This window comes from Mauremys mutica, chromosome 2 (assembly GCF_020497125.1).
Source record: "Mauremys mutica isolate MM-2020 ecotype Southern chromosome 2, ASM2049712v1, whole genome shotgun sequence".
NCBI classification, from domain to species: Eukaryota; Metazoa; Chordata; order Testudines; family Geoemydidae; genus Mauremys; species Mauremys mutica.
Genome location: NC_059073.1, coordinates 230,870,557 through 230,890,263, shown reverse-complemented (window position 1 = coordinate 230,890,263; position 19,707 = coordinate 230,870,557). Strand labels below are relative to the sequence as shown.

The following is a 19,707-nucleotide window of genomic DNA, read 5'->3' as shown; positions in this document are numbered from 1 at the left end:
CCCAAATGCTTAACCTGGATTAGCCCTGAAGGCCATAAAGAGCTTATTTATTATAGAAGCTTCTATTACTTTTCAAAATTTAAGATTGAAACTAATTTGTGTGTATATGTTTACCTGCTCTAATCCTGTAAATAAATCTCACGTTTCCTATTCTAATATAATCAATCTTTAGATAGTATATTATAGGATTGGCTACAAATGTTGTCTTTGGTGTGACATCTAAAGTGCAATTGACCTGGGGTAAGTGACTGGTCCTTTGGAACTGGGAATAAACTGAATATTGCTACAATACTTGCTGTAAGGGACCATCTCTCACAAAGGGGGAGGGATAGCTCAGTGGTTTGAGCATTGGCCTGCTAAACCTAGGGTTGTGAGTTCAATCCTTGAGGAGGCCATTTAGGGAACTGGGGTAAAATCTGTGTGGGGATTGGTCCTGCTTTGAGCAGGGGGTTGGACTAGATGACCTTCTGAGGTCCCTTCCAACCCTAATCTTCTATGATTCTAAGGTAGGCTCACTTGGATGGCAAAACATATTGGAGTACCCAAGGTCACTGTCTGCAATTCTGTGTTAAAGCTGCTACAGTGCCTGAAGTTTACACTTGATACTTACTTAGTGAAATCTAAATATAGAATTCACAATCACTTTGGGGTTTGTGCCCTGGTTCTTAACAGTTTGTCCTGAGTTTGGTTCTTGAGCCACTGCAGGACAGCTTTACAGGAACATAAAACATTCTACCACCTATATTCCTGAAAAAATAATTTCAGGGATTGGAGGTGGAGTTGGAGGAGGAAGAGAATGGGGAAGAGTGATGTAAAGTAAAAAAAACCATGTTTTAGTAACCCCTTTCCTCTGCTCTCCACTTCTGCTGCCATTTTAATGTTATTACAGAAGCCACGCAAGACATCATACAAATATCCCAAATGTAGGCTGTAGTTATATTTGTGCTACTCATCACAAAATGTGACTTATCAGCAGACAATGTAGCCTGCACATGAGTGATTTCTCACCATCCTTTCTTCTTGCCCCTCTGCACTCAAAATGTACTGATTTTATAATTCAGTTTTGGCAACCCCACAGCATTGAGAATTCTTATTTTCTCAGGCTCTATGAGAATGCATGGCCCACTCAGAAGAGTGAGCATCCAAACCTGCAGAGGAAGATTGTTTTAAGGTCTGGAGCTCACAGCAGGAACCAGTCTAAGTTCTGTTCCACTTTGCAACCATAAAAGCATGTTTGCATACTGTTCGATATCAAACACCATTGAGTACCTGGTGTTTGATATTGAACAGTATGCAACATGCTTATGACATGTAATAGGCTACAAAATCTGAGTTCCTAGCCTCGGATAACAAATCAGAACCCAGCTCTGGCATATGTAGATAGAATGCATGTCTTTTTAGTGTAATGGACACAGCTGTTCCCTTGAGCTGCATAGAGCAGGTGGTTCGATGAAACCATTGCTTAAAAAAATTAAAAAAAAATTAAATGACAGCAGGTTGGCTTGAAATAAAAAAATTAAGTAAGGTCTATATGCACAAAAGTTAATTACTGAAGCAATTAATCTTTGTTCTACAAAACGATGTTGCAAGTGAAACATTTGGGCAAAATAACCACTAACTAAACAGCTTCAATCACACACAATTTAAAAGGGAGACAATCAATTTGAAATTTAGAAAATTAGAATTTAAAATAGTTTCCAATATTAGACATGATCCTGAAAATACCACTGGCAATTTCTGTGGTTTTACAATAACCTTTTCCTAATTTTTAAATGCTTCTCTCACCCAAAGACTTATGTGCAAAACAAACTCACTGGGGGAGGGGGGAATAAAAATCTCTCTCTAACTTTATGTTAATAGTACACAAAAATATATCATACAAACGTTTTTGAAGTTAGTGGCATCCCTTTAAATCTTCTTGAAAGAGTAATACCTTCTTTGGGAAGAACAGTAATTTTTGTCATAGAGGAAATCACACCAATGCCAGCTATTATCAACCATATGTATCTTCTTTTGTCAGGTAAAATAATCACTCACTAAAACGCACTCCAGTGCTTACTATCATATACTTCCCCCCATTATTTCACTGTCATCCCTCCTCTGGAGCAGAAACTATCCCAAACTGTATAGTGGATTTTAGATTGGGGGGGGGGGTAGAATCCAACAACAAAAACTTATTTCATATATAATTTAGGCAAGTTTAAACTCAGTGGGTTGGTACTGCAGTCTATTGTCAGTACTTTGCACTGAGATCTAGGGTCAGTCTGCCCAGCCTTATGAGGTTCAGAGCAGTGACAGACTCCCATTCGTATCTCAGCCTCCACAGAGCAAAGATGGAGATAGAAACTGGATCCTATCTATCGATACAGATAATCCCATATAGTACCTGTCTCAAATGCATATCTCCAAGGGCCTGGAAAAGAAAAAAAAATCCCAAGAATCACTGACTTTTTCTGTAAATGAAACCCAAACATCCCCAAAACAGCAGCATGCTGATTTACCCAAAATGGGGAAACCTGTTTTAAATGAAGAATGCCACAGTGTGTGTGATACTTCATGTATGTTTAGTTAGGGCTAAATTGTGGCTTTACTAAAATCCCTAAATAAGGGGCATTGCTTAGTTGTACTGCCTCGGGAGCAGACCAGATCTCTCTCTCACAATAAGGCTCCTGGTTCACCCTTGTCTCAGGGGAGAAGTAATCTGCACCAGCTCTCTGCCTTGCACAGACTACTTGCCTCTGCTCTGGCTCAGCTGAGCTGTCTGGCACATCAAGGACGGGGAGAGAAAGTCAAGGCTCCATCTGCTCCCCACTCATGCCCTGTCCACCTGAATCGGGTGAATGAAGAGAGGGAGGTGAGGTGAGGCTGTGATGTGAGATACAGCTAGCCATCTAATTCTCCTGCACTGGCACATACCGAGGATCACAACTGCGCTCTCATTCAACAATTTAAAAGCAAGAGCTTTATTAGCTAGATAAATAATTTTTAAAAAGTTGTTTAACTTCTCAGCAACTTCAGGTCTTAAATTTAATGCATCTGGTGACTCTGGCCAGACTTTAAAAAGAGAGAGACACTGGTTGAGGTACATTTTCAAAGCCCTAAATAGAGTTTTAGCCAGGAAGCTCCCTTTACTGCTTTGAAATTTCACAAGTGCACTTTAGTGAGTGACTCTTTCCAGGAAGCAACAAGATTACAAAAGTAAATTCATATCCCAATGCCCAGCATCTTGCAAAATATTTATTTTTTAATAATTCCAAATTATTGTCAAATGAACTGAATGATGATCAAGTGATTAAAAAGCCTGGAGCCTTTTAAAGAGGATGAAAATAAAGTGGCTCATTTCAGGCCTTCCCCACTTACTATCTCCTAAAAAGAGACTGTAGAGCAAGCACATACTAATAGTAAACAACAACAAAACTTTGCACATGTTATACATAGTACCTTTCATTTGAGAACATCAGAGTGCTTTCAGTTCTTTTAAGTAGATCTCACAACCCCTTTGAGAATTGGGAACTATTACAACATATCCATTTTATTGATGGGAAAATCAAGTCACAGAGAGGTAACATGATTTAATGATTTGCATAGGGTCTAGACACAAATCAGTGGGAGAATACAAAATACTTGACTCCTAGTCCCTTGCTGTAACTACTGCAGTCGGAAGGTGCAATTCCCAGATTGGGTAGACATCCATGCACTAGCTCTGCTCAAGCTAATGTGTTAAAAATAAAAGTGTGGCCGCAGCAGCATGGGTTAGCTACTCGAGTACAACCCTGTCAAAGATACTAAGTACATTCGTGGGTGGCTAGCCCAAGCCACTGCCCGTGCCACCAGAGCCACACTGCTATTTTTAGTGCACTAGCTGGAGCAGAGCTAGCACACACATGTCTGTTCTAACTGGGAATTACAGCAGTGTAGACATACTCCTAAATAACAACACCTCACAGAGAACTGTTTAATAATCCACCCATATAAATTAGACTTCAGTCATGGAATTACAAAAGCTGATAATGTCCAGGCCATGTATTCATGTCGGCCCTGATTCTACACACGCAGGCAGACCCTTAGCCCTGAAGAGAAAATTTCTGAAGTCAATAAGGCTCCTTACGGGCCCAGTGGTTTGCACGTCTGGCTCAGACTGCAGTATTAGTCCATTAATTGGTAGGACCCTTTTCCCTCCACTGCTTTTAGTCTCCACATATTCACTACATTTTCTCATAGAAATGGTGTGTCTTTACAAAGACTTATGCTAGCCGACATGCCAAATACATGCTAGCTTTAAAAAGGCTTCTCTTGCCAGCTGCAAATGAAGTGACATTATAGATTTTTTTTAAAAAAGCATACCAGTTTGCAACCATCTCCAACTAGTCATTTTGATTAAACCAAATATATTCTGTTATAGACATTTTAACACAGAATATTTTTAAAACACTTGTTTTGTACAATATAGGTCTTAACATAAAAGGTTTAATTCTCAGCCCAGGGTATCAAGATGATCAGACATCCAGTAAACTATGTAAATATTTTCAGAAGTTGGCAAACATGCAGTATAAAATTTTAAATAAAGTAAGAAGTGTGTAGGTATGTGCACTGTTCTGGTATATATAGTATGCACATATATTGCTGACAGTCAGGGCAAACCATAGGGGGTCATATTTACAACTGAAAAAAATGCTTACCTGTTAATGTAACTTAGAGCAACATATGTTGGCTGTTGTAGTTCTTGTTTCTCTAACACACGTGGGTCTGTATCTGTAATAAAAATACAAGTATGAATTTGCTATATTTGCACTGAAATATACGAGTCTATAAGGCAACATATCTGAAGAAGAAAAATGTAAAGTACCGTAGCTAAACCCCTTCTTAGAATAAGCTCAGAGCAGCACAATCATTTGTTCATTCATTCATAAACAACAAGATATTGCATTACTTTTCAAGGGAATTCCAAACATCAACAGTGATATAATTTCCATGTGTCATACAAACTTCATAATCCCTCTCATAAATATTAGTTTTCATTGCTTACAGTAACAATGTTGGCATCATTTCCATGGTTTACACTATTAAAAATGAAATAAAGTCAAGAATTAAAGATTTCTTTTAAGACATTTCTAAAGTTGATCAACAAACTGTGACACTTTACAAAGGGACCAGTTTTCACAAACAGCTATCTGTTGAAGTTCATCACCTATTTACCTCTGCACACACAAATTCTGCTTCTTCTCCTACCCTAGGTGTGTTATTTTCTAACTCTTTCAATCAGAAATGCACATGAAAGTATACATGTAGCAAAATATATGCCCAGAAGAGGATTGCCCTTCAGAAGCAGAGAAGCAAGCATTCGTCAGTTCCCACTAACACTGACTTTACCGTTCAAGAATGAACTGTACCTGGTTTTATGCACTAGTCTTGTTCAATTCAACTTTGCTTTTATCTAAACAAAGAAGCAGTCTTAGTCCATGTTGCTGAAATGAAGAAAGAGCATACACAGTTTTAAAAAACAAAAAAGTACTTTAAGAAAAAAATAGGATAATATTGATTTAAAAAATGGAGTTTGGCCTCATGTTCCAATAGAGCCCCTTTAGAAATTAAAAACAAGAACGGTTTTAAAAAGCTTCCAGCACAAAAGGTGTGTCATGCGTATGAACATTACTATGCTGTATTATCACAAACTGTATGTACATCTTTAACAGCAATTCTGTGGACAACTTATGTTTCCTCACTATGAAGAATGCAGACTGTTTTACTAAATAGCTCTCTATAGTACTGCTGGTATCCATCTTTCATTTCTCACTGCAAAGAATATTGTCAACACACTCTTGCAATATTCTAGACGGAACCTATTTTCTCCACACAACTTTAAGCGATGTTATTTTTCAAAAGTTCATTTCCCTAATATTGTCATATGTGCTTTTGAGCTAGTCAGCAGCATTTGTATTCTATTTAAAAACATTCCAGTAATAATCTTAGGCCCCAATTCTTTAGCCCTACTCAGGTAAAACTTCCATCAAAAGGAATGTCAGTTTTTGACTGAGGAGTACAAGATTATTCAGTTCTCAGTTCTAGTCAATTAACATTTTGTTTAATGAGTGCAGTCACTCCTGGGCTGCCATAAAGCTTAAGAATCATTCAAAGACTTCCCCCAGCCACCCAGATTTGTTCCATGGCAACTCAGACTCTAAGTTTGACAACATACTTCACCAACACGCCCATACATAGGTGGAAACTTACAATGACAACATATTTGATTGAGCAGGTTTAGAGAACAGTCACATATACATACATAGTGTCAAGCAGATCAACAACCCGTAGCCAATTACTTTTAACAGGAAACAGACCTTTTCTTATGTCTGAAAAGCAGTTGCAGACTACAGAGATTACAGCGATCACCAACACACAGTGCGCTGGACTGCTCTAACTGAAGATCGTGACAAATCAGTTATCTTATATGTTATCTTTATGCTCCACTCAACCAGGAATGGCAGGCTCAAACACAAAAATCTCTCTTTTATGTGCCTTTGCATTACTGTGAGACCTCCATTCATTTAGCAAGCCAAGCACACAACCTGCGTCATGATGAACTCTCTTAGATTTACATCTTTGTGGTTCAAGGTCTACCATGGGACTGCCTTCATGCAGAATGTCTGCAGAGCATTATCCCCCGTCGGGGTCATCCTAAAACCGCTTCAACCCAAGTTTAGGCATCTGTGGCTAAATAACTGCAGCTTCCCTAATCCAGTTCTTAACTTGGATTAACCTTCATCAACAATGAACAGTTTCTGTGACTGAATGAGGCGACTTTGGGGCTGGTTTGAGTCAGAGCGCTACATGTATATGTGGGAGAGAGGGGCTAAGAGAAAAACTTTATAGTGGAGTGTCCACCACCTATTTGCTTTATGGGAGCAGCTCCCCCTAGCACTGATTGAAGATAAGAAAGCCCACATGACGTTCATCTTGATATGTCAGAACATAGTGTGGGAAACTGTTTACCTAGCATCTGCGCACAAGACAGATCAAAACTGAACCCTCAGATCATTGTTTGTAGCATTCTTGTAGCATCTTTTATTGGACTAACTTCTGATGGTGAAACAGGCAAGCTTTCAAGCTACACAGAGCTTCTATTCATAAATTGTCTAGGAACAGGTAGCAAAGGTCTCATATTATAGTATCAAACTGATTTCAAAATGTCTTCAGTGAATGATTTTTGGTTTGCTAATCATTTGGTAATTACCCTTCACACACAGTGCTGTGTTGGGCTATATATACAAGTCATGAGGTATTCCTTCTGTTCTCTGGTTGGATGATATACATAACTCATCAAAAAAGCAAATGACATATATTGTGAAATTTGTAATTACTTTAAAAACTGCTTTTGCATTTGCACTTCTAAAGCTTGAGACCTTGAATGTATGCAGAAAGAAAAACACAAAAGGGTAATAAATATGGTCACGCTAAAATTCACTTTCAAAATTAAAGTTCCAAAAATGTTTTCCACTAGACTAATGAAAACCATATTTGCTTTTCTAAATATTTATTTGTTCCTATAATAATGTAACTTACTTGCATTTAGCACCTCTTATCAGAGACTCTCCAAGCACAATTATTCATTAGCTTTTGGGGTGGAGCTTTAAAGCTTTAATGGAGGGTGAAGCTGTGGGAACAACAGAAGCAGTTGCTGCGGTCTTCTGAGCTTTTGGATAATTTCTTCTCTGTTTCACTTCTCTGAACAGCTTTCACTCCAGCCTCACAGTACTTGGTTCTGCAAGACTACAACTAACTATTCTCTCACCTCTCCTGCCTTTGTTCCAGCAACATGGGAAGACAAGACAAGACACAATGGGAGTAGTTTAATAAGCTGCAATTTTATTCACTTAACATATCTGGGGAATACTTGGCAATAAATCATATGGTGCAGGTCATAATTTTTTTCTTAATTGTTTCCATTTATTTGGGGGAGGGCTGCCATCCGCCATCTCCTTTTCCAACCTGGGCACAGTCAGCCCATTGCTGAGACCCCACTGTTCTCCTTCCGTATGTAGGTTCAGAGGGATGGGAAAAACAGGGAGGGAGGACTGTCTCCCTGCTGTACCAGATGTTAGGAACCCCAACCCCCTTATTCCAGCTTCCTTAGGGGATGCCTCCCCGAAATCCACTTCCAACTCCTGTTTATCAGGGAACTGTATCCCTCTGTAACGAGTAGCCACAAAGGGTACCTGCCACACTTGATATCCACCAAGTTGCAACATCTTGACCTAACCTCACCAGGTCCCTGACCTGAGAAAAAACCTACCCCACCTCAGCCAATCTAGCAGTGAAGAACAAATGCCTTATCAGCCCTAAAGAAAAAAGAAGACTAGTACAAGACCACAGAAGGTCACAAAATCCAGTCCTACTTAATCCCATGGTTGGGAGGGTGCTACTGATTGATGAGAGAGAGAGATCCCTCTCGAGTACATCAGATATAAGTACCCTCACCCTGGTGAGTTGGTGCCCGCACCTTGTCTGGTCACTCCTTGTTCTCCTTTGGGCTCCACTCTGGTAAGTCTGTCCCTCTTTCCCCTGCCTTGTAATGCAGCAGGGATCACGAAAGGAGCCCTGTCCTGTTTTTCCCACTGCCCAGACAAAGAATCACCACATGCAGTTGTAGTAAGCACTATTATGTCATAGGGCTGGTCTTCACTACCGGGGAGATCAACACTGCTCCAATCAATTTAATAATTGGAGATATATACCTATCTCCTAGAACTGGAAGGGACCTCAAAAGGTCATTGAGTCCAGCCCCCTGCCTTCACTAGCAGGATTATTGCCCCAGATCCCTAAGTGGCCTCCTCAAGGATTGAACTCACAACCCTGGGTTTAGCAGGCCAATGCTCAAACCACTGAGCTGTCCCTCCCCCCCAAAATGGAGATATATCTATCTCCTAGAACTGGAAGGGACCCCAATGCAGTGGGTGTCGATTTAGTGGGTCTAGTGAATACCCGCTAAATCGACAGCAGAGTGCTCTCTGGTCGACCACGGTACTCCACCTTTCAGAGAGGAGTAAGGTAAGTCAACCAGAGAGCGTCTCCCATCCAGGCAGCGCAGTGAAGACACGGGGGTAAGTCGACCTAAGCTACGTCAACTCCAGCTACGTTAGTCATGTAGCTGGAGTAGCATAACTTAGGTTGACTTACCCCAGTAGTGAAGACAAGCCCATAGTCTTGAACCCTATTAGCTATTTACTCATTCCTTACCCCGACTTCCTCTCCATGCCTGTACCAGTACCCTTTCCCCTCAACATCCCTTCCTCTCATGCTCCCTTCACACATCTCATTTTCATTTCTTTCTCTCCCTTTCTCTCCTCCCACTTTCATCCAGGGTGACCAGATGTCCCGATTTTATAAGGACAGTCCCGATTTGGGGTCTTTTTCTTATATAGGCTCCTATTACCCCCCCACCATCTGTCCTGATTTTTCACACTTGCTGTCTGGTCACCCTACTTTCATCCCACCAATTTCTCATTCCCCCAAAAAATTGTCAATGCAGTTATTGAACGAGATAAAATAAAAAAAACATTATATCGATGTGTATAACCACCAGTCAACCTTTGCACATGACAAACCTAAGGTATCCCATGAATTTTTACTCTACTAACCCTTGTAGTTACTTTCCCTATTCCCTCTGACTTTTAGTGTGCTCTTTCTTATTGTGCCCTGCTTTAACTACAGATAGTGTCTATTTTATTTTATATTTCTATCCATTTAGTGGATGGCACTAGCAGACTTTGGGGCATATAATGAATATATGCTATTATTTAGTAGTAATTATTAATTAAAACTATTTTTACCTAAGTGAGCTGTGAATTATTATACCCATTTTACAGCTGGATGAACTGAGGTACAAAGAAATTAATTGTCCTACTCAAGATTAAAGAGCAAGTTAGTGGTAATGCCTGGCACTAAAGCCATAAACCCTGAGAAATGTGTGTGTATATATATATATATATATATATATATATATATATATATATAATGGCTATATAAAATATATATATATATAATGGCTATATAAAAATGCTCAGTCAATGTTTCCTTAAGTACCTGCAGGCTAGTAATCTTAATACAAAGTTGCCTAAACAGTTTTCAATGGGACACCTATAGATTTAAATGTATCTGCAGGTGACGAATCTTCAATATATTTCACTGCAAGCATCCACAAATCAGTGCACACAAAAAGCTGCAGGAATTGATCAGTTGTTGGTCCGCACAAGTATCACTTTAACCACCTGCTTCCTGAGTTATTAGTGTGTGGTACTAATGACTCACTATTTTACTGCGTTCATTAATTATATAGTGAAGCTCTTTAGATCCAGCAGAACAAAGCTTCACTTCCCAACTGCAAAATATATAAGCCACCTTCATTATTTCTTCTCTCTCACACAATGCAATATGCATCACTGAATACATTTTATAGCATCAGGATTGCAGCAATAAGCAGATTTTGAAGCACAGCTCTTTACTCTACAGTTCTCTTTCTCTCTCACACATCCCCCCTACAGTACTAGGTTTTCTAATGAACAGTTCTAACAAGGGTTGAACTTCTTCACTTCACTTCATATTGCATTGTTACTCTGCCTGTACACAGCTTTGCTATAAGAGATGGAACATAACGCTAATTAAAATAAAACAAAACATACAGCTACCCAGATGCTACTCTGCTTTGTTTGGTTATGCCACTGTTAAAACCTGAACATTGACTAAAACAGTCATCAGATCAACTTCGGTAAATAATATGATGTAAACACTTAAATATTTCATGCCAATATGCCACGCTTTAAACTAGTAAAGAGACAAGAAGTGTCAGCATTTAACTAATTTGGTCTTCCAAGACTATAAATAACTACACTGCACCATCTTTCACATGAACATTTTAGCATAAAATAAACGCTATTATAGTTACTAATTTTATGTCCATTTACTATTCTTAAATACAGAGTCAGTTTTTAATCAGGTATACACCCAATAAAGATCAGACAGTTTTGATAAGAAAATTTAATAAAGTTTATTAAAAAAAATAAGCCACAGTGACAACTGGCTTTATTCTCCACAGCCTTTTACCTTATGTAATTATTGACACTGATGTAAGAGGGGTGAAAAACACTATCTAAATTACAATGGTGGCATTTTACACCCACTTTGCATTCCTTTCTAACACAAAGCAAGACGATAAAGAATTAGGCACAATTGTTAGCAGTGAACTGAATAGCAGCAGTCCACTGAGCCAGAGTCTTTCACCTCTAGATCCCAGGTTCAAATCCAACCTATGTTGTTACCTGAAAACTTTTAAAGAGGCCTTTAAAATGAGTTGATCATTTAAAACCAGTTCCTGGTGATCAGGTGTTCTTATTACAAAACTATTACTAGTTCTAGTACTATTTGTGATAGTCTCAGAAAAAAGACTAATGGCTGAATGTGATGAAGACTGAACTATTCTTTCACTTCATAGAGGTAGTCTTTCCAGAGTAGGGTTGAGTATGCTGTCAGACCAGTGGTGAGAAAGCTTGCACTGTCAGGGCCTATGTTGTACCAGTTTTGCATTAGCAGATGACCTTAAGCAAAGATCATCAAAGCTGGGTGCCTAAAGTGTGGCACATAAATCCATATTCAGGTGAAAAGCAAGTTGCCCAATTTTCAAAGGTGCTTATCATCTGTAACTCTTATTGACTTCAGTGGAGTTGCTTCTACTGCGTGTCTTTGAAAAAAAAAAATCAGGCCACTCATTTAGGCCCCTAATATTAAGTTTCAAAGCTGAGTCTTATCTCCAGAGCCAATCTTCCATCCCATTACATGAGCATTAAATTCACAACAACAGAATCACAAAATATTTTCAGGATTTTTAGAATAACTATTTCTCTGTTTCTAATAAATCTTACAGAATGTGGACTTTCCCCAATATTTACAAAAGAAAAAAATAAAAATCCTGGGTGTGATTTTCAAAAATACCTAAATAATGGAAACACTGACTTTCAATGGGAACTGTGCTCCTAAGTCACTTAGGGACTTATGAAAATCAATTCCCTAACATAAAATCAAAACAGATGCACAACATACTATTATTAGGTTCTCAAAGGTCCCCAAATTCCCCATTAACTTCATTTGAAGAACATTCATGCACATATTACCACCTACACACCATCCAGCATCAGCTTCTTAGAGTGCCTGTGTTGTATGTAACTTGGTATTTCACTTCATCTTAAAAACTGGCTGATACAAATCCGCTCAGCTCATTAATTATAACTAACTTTCCCTAGACACTAGCTTACTTCAACTAATGTATGCCAAAAAAAATTTTTGAGCTCAAAATAAAAGTCAAAATTTTTTATACTGTGACAACATCTGAGAAACAAGTACCCTTCCCTGTTGTGTCATAGAAAAATATATAGTTTCTTGATGGATACTGCAAAGGTATATGTCAATTCAGACAACATAAGTAGAAGCAAACCTATGATCCATTCTTATATCAACAGTATAATTAATGAACAATATAATCTCCCTCCCTCTGCCTGTCTTTTTTTATTTATACTGTAAGCTCTCAGGCAGGGACTGGCTCAGCCTTCTCTACATGGAAATTTAAGATGAATTAAATAATTTTGTGAAGTTAAAATACCTGAAAGCCCATTTAGCTCCTATATGGATGTTCTCATTCTGAAATAAGTGGCTTTAGTTGGTTTCAGCTTAACCCATGTCTTCAGCACAGGAACTATAGTGGCATAGCCATACCACTGTAGCTATGCAGCAAAACTCCATAGCGTAGAAACAGCTTACAGCAACAGAAGGGGTTTTTCTGTTGCTGTAGGAACACCACCTCTCCAAGTGACAGTAGCTTCCGTAGATTTAACTGCGCCTACACTAGGGATTAAATCGGCATAGCTACAATGGGCAGGGATGTGAATTTTTCACTGCCCCTACATTTTAAGAGTAAACCACCCCACAATCTCAAACCGAGGTCACTTTACTTTTGAATGAGAATACCGAGGTAGGGGTTTAAATGTGCTTAAACATTTAACTGATCTATGTTAACTTCACAGGTTCAGTTAATTCATCTTAACTTACCAGAGTGTCCTCATTCAGACATGTTCTTACTATGTTTCTACAGACCCCAGCATATATAGAGCTATAGAGCTCTGACTGAAGCCTCTAGATGCTAATGTAATACAAAATCCTTATTAACAATTCCATGCTTACTGGTGGCTCAGCAACAGAATTGACCAGCTCACTGGGCATTTTCTGATTTTTGTACATAAAAACAGAATAAAAGAAATAAAACAAAACAGAAGATTTATGAATCTTTTATCAGTTAACATCTATTTGATTTATTTGTGACAATACATGATAAAAATCAGATACTGTATCAGAAACATTACAGTGATTCTTAAGCTGCTGACAACACTTGGACGTACTATGAAAAAAATCATCAGGTAAAATTATGGCTTTTATGATCATTTTAAATCTTTCAAGATCATGCTTTTAGCTTAATTATTGCACGCTAATAATTGGCCATACTACTCCTTGGGTTTGAACAGTGTAACTAAAAGTAACCTTTGGAGCTGTCATGTTATCTTCAAACAGGCAATTAAAGTGAAAAATGAGAGTGTGCATAACTTTCCAGCATTGTCTATTATATATAAATAACACTACATACAAACAAGGGCAAGACAGTGGGATTCAACCCAAACATTTATCAGCTCAGTCAGATCTTCATTTGTTTGCTTTAAAAATGCACTCTCCTGTCATTTTCTGTCCTATAACTGTGGTGTTCTGTTGCCATGAAAAGAGTTCTTTATTTTCTATTTACAAATTAAAAGGACTTTCCCTCCCACAGCACAAAAGCCTTTGGGGGTTAATTCGTATCTTGAAGTACAGTAGAATGTTGTTATTTGAACTTAGGCTGTAACAAATATGCTTGGATAACCACAGAATCATAGAAATGGAAGGGACTTTGAGAGGTCATCTAGTCCAGTCCCCTGCACTCGTGGCAGGACTAAGTATTATCTAGACCATCCCTGACAGGTGTTTGTCTAACCTGCTCTTAAAAAAATCTCCAATGGAGGAGATTCCACCTAGAACCTCCCTAGACAATTTATTCCTTAACCACCCTGACAATTAGGATTTTTTTCCTCATGTCCAACCTAAACCTCCCTTGCTGTAATTTAAGCCCATTGCTTCCCATTCCTATCCCCAGAGGTTAAGAAAAACAATTTTTCTTCTTCCTCCTTGTAACCACCTTTTACATTCTTGAAAACTGTTATGTCCCATCTCAGTCTTCTCTTTTCTGGACTAAACAAACCCAATTTTTTCAATCTTCCCTCATAGGTCATGTCTTCTAGACCTTTAATCATTTTTGTTGTTCTTCTCTGGACTTTCTCCAATTTGTCCACATCCTTCCTGAAATGTGGAGCCCAGAACTGGACACAATACTCCAGTTGAGGTCTAATCAGTGTGGAGTACAGCAGAATTACTTCTTGTGTCTTGCTTACAACACTCCTGCTAATACATCCTAGAATGATGTTTGCTTTTTTTGCAACAGCATTATACCGTTGACTCATATTTATCTGTTGGTCCACTATGACCCCCAGATCCCTTTCCGCAGTACTCCTTCCTAGCCAGTCATTAACCATGAGTTAATGGACAGGGGATCGTGCTACTGATTTGTTTCTACATTTGCAAGAAATTTGAATAGTAGGGATTTGAGTTATCAGAATTTAATAGCAGTTGGTCACTTTAATTTGGGTTAGTACACCCCTCTTTTTATTACATCTTAGCATCTAAATACAGTGGTGATTGATGACTTGTATGCAAGTGCATATATATAAATACACACACACACCTCTGTATAAATACATACACAAATTACACACATGCACGCATCTTAGATAAATGGAAAAAAACACAAATCATGAAGAAAATCCCTATGTCTAAGAAGATCCACAAACTTTATATGTAGTGGACATTGGTTCTACGCTGGTGTACATTTCACTTACTCTTGATTTGCACCAGTTTACACTAACTGGGCTTGAGTCACCTCTCATTTATAGAAAGAAAAAAACCACTATGATAATTTTTATTTTAAAAAGTAAAGTACATAGGAAAATAAGCTTTAATAAAATAGGGGGTGATTGTGATTCGTTACGATAAGAGTATATGTTATGACTACAACTCCCTAGTAATATTCCCAGCATCTCATGTCTGAGATTATTATAATAGGTTACTGCAAGCTGCCTATTTACTATTTTCCACTCAAATAAAAGGTAATTGTTGGTAACTATCTGCAAATATACATATGTCACATATTGATGTCTCATGATCTTTCAAATGTAGCTAGCTGCAAGAACACTTCATATGCTATGATTTTCCATTTATGTTAATTAGTTTTTATTTGAAACCGATAATTATTGCTGTAACACAAGGCAGTAATTAATGGCTACTATGAGTGGGTAAAATATTCATTAATCAAGTCAACAGACAAGAGACCTGCAGAGTGTTGCAAAGGTCCTTACAGAAGAAGAGAAAAATGAATCTGCTGGGACTTTATTTAAAAAAAACAAAACAAATACAGGTTAAACCTATTCAGTCATATATAGAGTTCAAAAGGTTTAAATCAAATGTACAACACAACCAATTAATGATGATATCTCAGATTATATTGGGGTCTTACATCAAACTCCACAACTGTATTCTTGTATAGGTGTGGCAGGAAACTACTTTTATGAAAATCACCAAGCTTCACATATTAGCTTAACACCAAGAAATTTTATCCTTACAGGATGTCACTGAAAAGTATTTAAAAAAAAATAAAAATAAAGGAGAGCTACTCTCATCACCTTCCAAAAAAGATAAGCAAAGAAAACAAAATTCATCTAATTTTGGCACTCTCTAAAAAGGTCAATAACTGAATTAAACTTGTTTTGTTCCAACTGTGCTATCAGCATTTTCAGTTGTCCCTCTGTCCCCCGTCCTCACCCTGCTATACAGATTCACTTTAGGTGCTGAAACACAAACAGATTAAACAGGCCATAAAGACTAATTACTCAAAATGAAAAAAAAAAATGAAGCTCCCAGATTATTTTTAAGAAGTCAAACACATAATTTCAGGCTATTGTGTTATCCCATAATAAAACTGCATCTAGTTTTCTCGCTTTCTCTTCTGAAACAAATATGTATCCACAAGCCTCTCTTTTTATCCCATTTCTCTGGGTGACTGGGCCAGAGGACTTCTACTTTCCCCATCCTGCCAATTCCCCTATCCCCAACAAACATACATTTTCCCCACCTTCTAAGACCCTACACCATGCCCAAGTATCTTTCCAACTTACAGACACAAAGTGCCAGTTTTGGGCACTGGTCTTTTTGGCAGGTTGCTCTGCTACCACTGGACAGCTGGCCCAGTCCTGCCAACAGATTCATGGGGGTAGACCCTTGCAGTACCCCACATAATTCAGTGGGAGTCTACCCAAGCAGAGCCAGAGGGAGGACAGGGGCCAGAAACGGTTCTCATATAACTTTGACCACCTCTATCCTTGATTTACAAATTTCTTGCCATGTATCATTTGTGTTTTTCTTAGTTAAAATCAAGCATGAAAGAGAGGGGAGAGCACAGAATAAGTCAAACAATTATTATTAAAATGAGTATCAGGACTCTCAATCTAGGATAAACAATTTTTAAAGCCCTTCATTTCTGATTTTTAACAATTTTTACCAAAAATTTTCAAGGTTACATAAAAACTATTATTCGATTTTCACCTGAATTTTGGACCACTCAAGTACATGAAAATACCAATTTTGTTAAACAAATGAAATACATTACATTAGGTAGACGTGTTTATGTTAACAATAAATTAGTTTAAGTGTATATGTGAGACTGTTAAGGCAACATAGTGGAAGATACATCACATATGCACGCGTGTGCATGCCTGTGTATGTTCTGTTAATACACAGTTCATGAAATACCATGGCATAAACTGCTTTTACTTGCAATACTCTTACTTTTCTCTGTTTGCTTCTTTTTTTCATCCTCACATCCCCCAATATTAACCTGAATATTTACCCAGATTTTGCACCAATTTTCACATATTTTTAAATTTTTGTAACAAATATTGAAATTCCTGGGACATTTCAAACAAAATACAAACCAAAAATGAAGGTCCTTGACAATTTTGCATAAAACAGGCAATTATTTCACCACAGTTGGTCCTCATATAAAAAAAAAATACAAAATTTATAGGCTCGGGGGTTTTTAATTATTATTGCTCAACTATTCAAATGCTTGTCCTACCCTAGTTTTAATAATGTCTCAAAAGTCTGGAATAAATAAAAATATCATTTTAAGTAAAAGTTCAAAATATACCTCTTGACAGTTCTGAGGTCTGAGGATTTAATTCCCAAAAATATTAATGATCTCCAGGAGTTAAAATAATGTAATTATATCCCAACTCCATGGCCAACTAAACCACAAACTGGACTTCAGTGGTACATATTTCATTTGCAATGTCATGAGATCTTCATTTTGGACTATCAACATAGCACTAAATCTTGATCTGTCATTGAAAACAGGCTACTTCTAATTTTGGCTTGCAGCACTGTAAAATGAACTGCTAAAGGCAGCTAATATTTCACATGTTAAATCTCTCCATCTCTCCCTGAATCAAAAACAGAAAGCTTATTGACAGAAATTATTTACTGTACACAAACACATATGCTAACAAAAAAAAAAAAAAAAAAAAAAAGAGTCTCCAGTGCATTGGAAGAAAACTTAGTACATACTTTACTCTTGACTCAAGAAAGTTGACATGGGGGCTAGCCTACTGTAAGTGCTCTGCATGGTCTTGCGGGAAGCTCAGATTGGATTCCTAGTCCTGATTTCTCACTAGCAGGGGGTAGAAGTGCTGTGAACTCAGCATGCTCCTGTGAGGAGAGCCTTGCATCATGCCATACCAACCCCTCCAGCCAATGTAGGAACTGTATAGATGTACTCTGGAGAAGTCCCATCCAGAAAGATGGTGATTGTAATATGAGAAGGTAGGGAACAAAGAAAACTTTGTGGAAACCAAGCTGGATCTGTGGATGCCAATGCCTGTTTGGTCAGCAAGCTCACTTAGGCCTGGTCTACACTACGCATTTAAACCGATTTTAGGAGCGTTATACCGATTTAACACCGCACCCGCCCACACTATGAGGCCCTTTATATCGATATAAAGGGCTCTTTAAATCGGTTTCTGTACTCCTCCCTAATGAGAGGAGTAGCGCTAATATCGGTATTACCATATCGGATTAGGGTTAGTGTGGCCACAAATCGACGGTATTGGCCTCTGGGCGGTATCCCACAGTGCACCACTGTGACCGCTCTGGACAGCAATCTGAACTCGGATGCAGTGGCCAGGTAGACAGGAAAAGCCCCGCGAACTTTTGAATATCATTTCCTGTTTGCCCAGCGTGGAGCTCTGATCAGCACGGGTGGCGATGCAGTCCCAAATCCAAAAAGAGCTCCAGCATGGACCGTACGGGAGATACTGGATATGATCGCTGTATGGGGAGACAAATCTGTTCTATCAGAGCTCCGTTACAGAAGACGAAATAACAAAACGTTTGAAAAAAATCTCCAGGCTATGATACAGAGTCCACAGCACAGTGCTGCGTGATAAGCGTAATGGAAAGCCAAAGAATCAAATGGACGCTCATGGAGGGAGGGAGGAGGTACTGAGGACTCCAGCTATCCCACAGTCCACAGCAGTCTCCGAAAAGCATTTGTATTCTTGGCTGAGCTCCCAATGCCTGTAGGGTCAAACTCATTGTCTGGGGTGATTCTGGGTATAGCTCGTCAATGTAACCCCCCCTGCCCTCCGTGAAACAAAAGGGGAAAAAATCATTTCTCGCCTTTTTTCAAGGTCACTCTATGTCTACTGCATGCTGCTGGTAGACGGGGTACTGGAGAGCTAAACAGCAGCATCGTCTTCTCTCCCTGGTGGCAGACGGTACTGTACAAAAGGACTGGTATCCGTTCTTGTCATCAGCCTGTGAGTGCTCTGGCTGGCCTCGGTGAGGTTGGCCGGGGGCGCCTGGGTAAAAATAGGAATGACTCCTGGTCATTCCCAGCAGATGGTACAGAACGGCTGGTAACCGTCTTCATCATAGCAACTGGGGGCTGAGCTCCATCAGCCCCCGCCCTTCATGTGTAAAGAAAAGATTCTGTACTGCCTGGACTATCATAGCAGCTGGAGGCTGCCTTCCCCTCATTTTATCTCAGTAACAAGTCACTGTTTCTTATTCCTGCATTCTTTATTACTTCATCACACAAATGGGGGGACACTGCAACGGTAGCCCAGGAAGGCTGGGGGAGGAGGGAATCAACAGGTGGGGTTGTTGCAGGGGCACCCCCTGTGAATGGCATGCAGCTCATCATTTCGGCGGGATCTGACATGGAGGGGCTGTGCTCTCTTATTCTCTGATACACTGGTTCTCTAGTACACTTGCCCCATATTCTAGGCAGGACTGATTCTATTTTTAGATACCATAAAGGAGGGATTGACTCGGGGAGTCATTCCCATTTTTGTCTTTTGCGCCCCCGGCCGATCTCAGCCAGGGGCACCCATGATAGCAGCAGACAGTACAGAACGACAGATAACCATCATCTCATTACCAATTTACAATGGCAGCAGACGGTACAGAACAACT

At 38.9% G+C, this 19,707-nt stretch overlaps 1 protein-coding gene across 2 annotated transcripts in view; it reads right to left on the bottom strand.

Annotated features, from left to right (window-relative positions):
* Window positions 1-19,707, bottom strand: part of JAZF1 (JAZF zinc finger 1) — a 272,182-nt gene that overhangs the window by 132,731 nt on the left and 119,744 nt on the right. For both annotated transcript variants that reach the window (XM_045008262.1, XM_045008263.1), the window contains exon 2: window positions 4,680-4,752. In XM_045008262.1, the coding sequence (XP_044864197.1) occupies window positions 4,680-4,752 (73 nt within the window). The remainder of the gene's footprint in view (window positions 1-4,679; window positions 4,753-19,707) is intronic.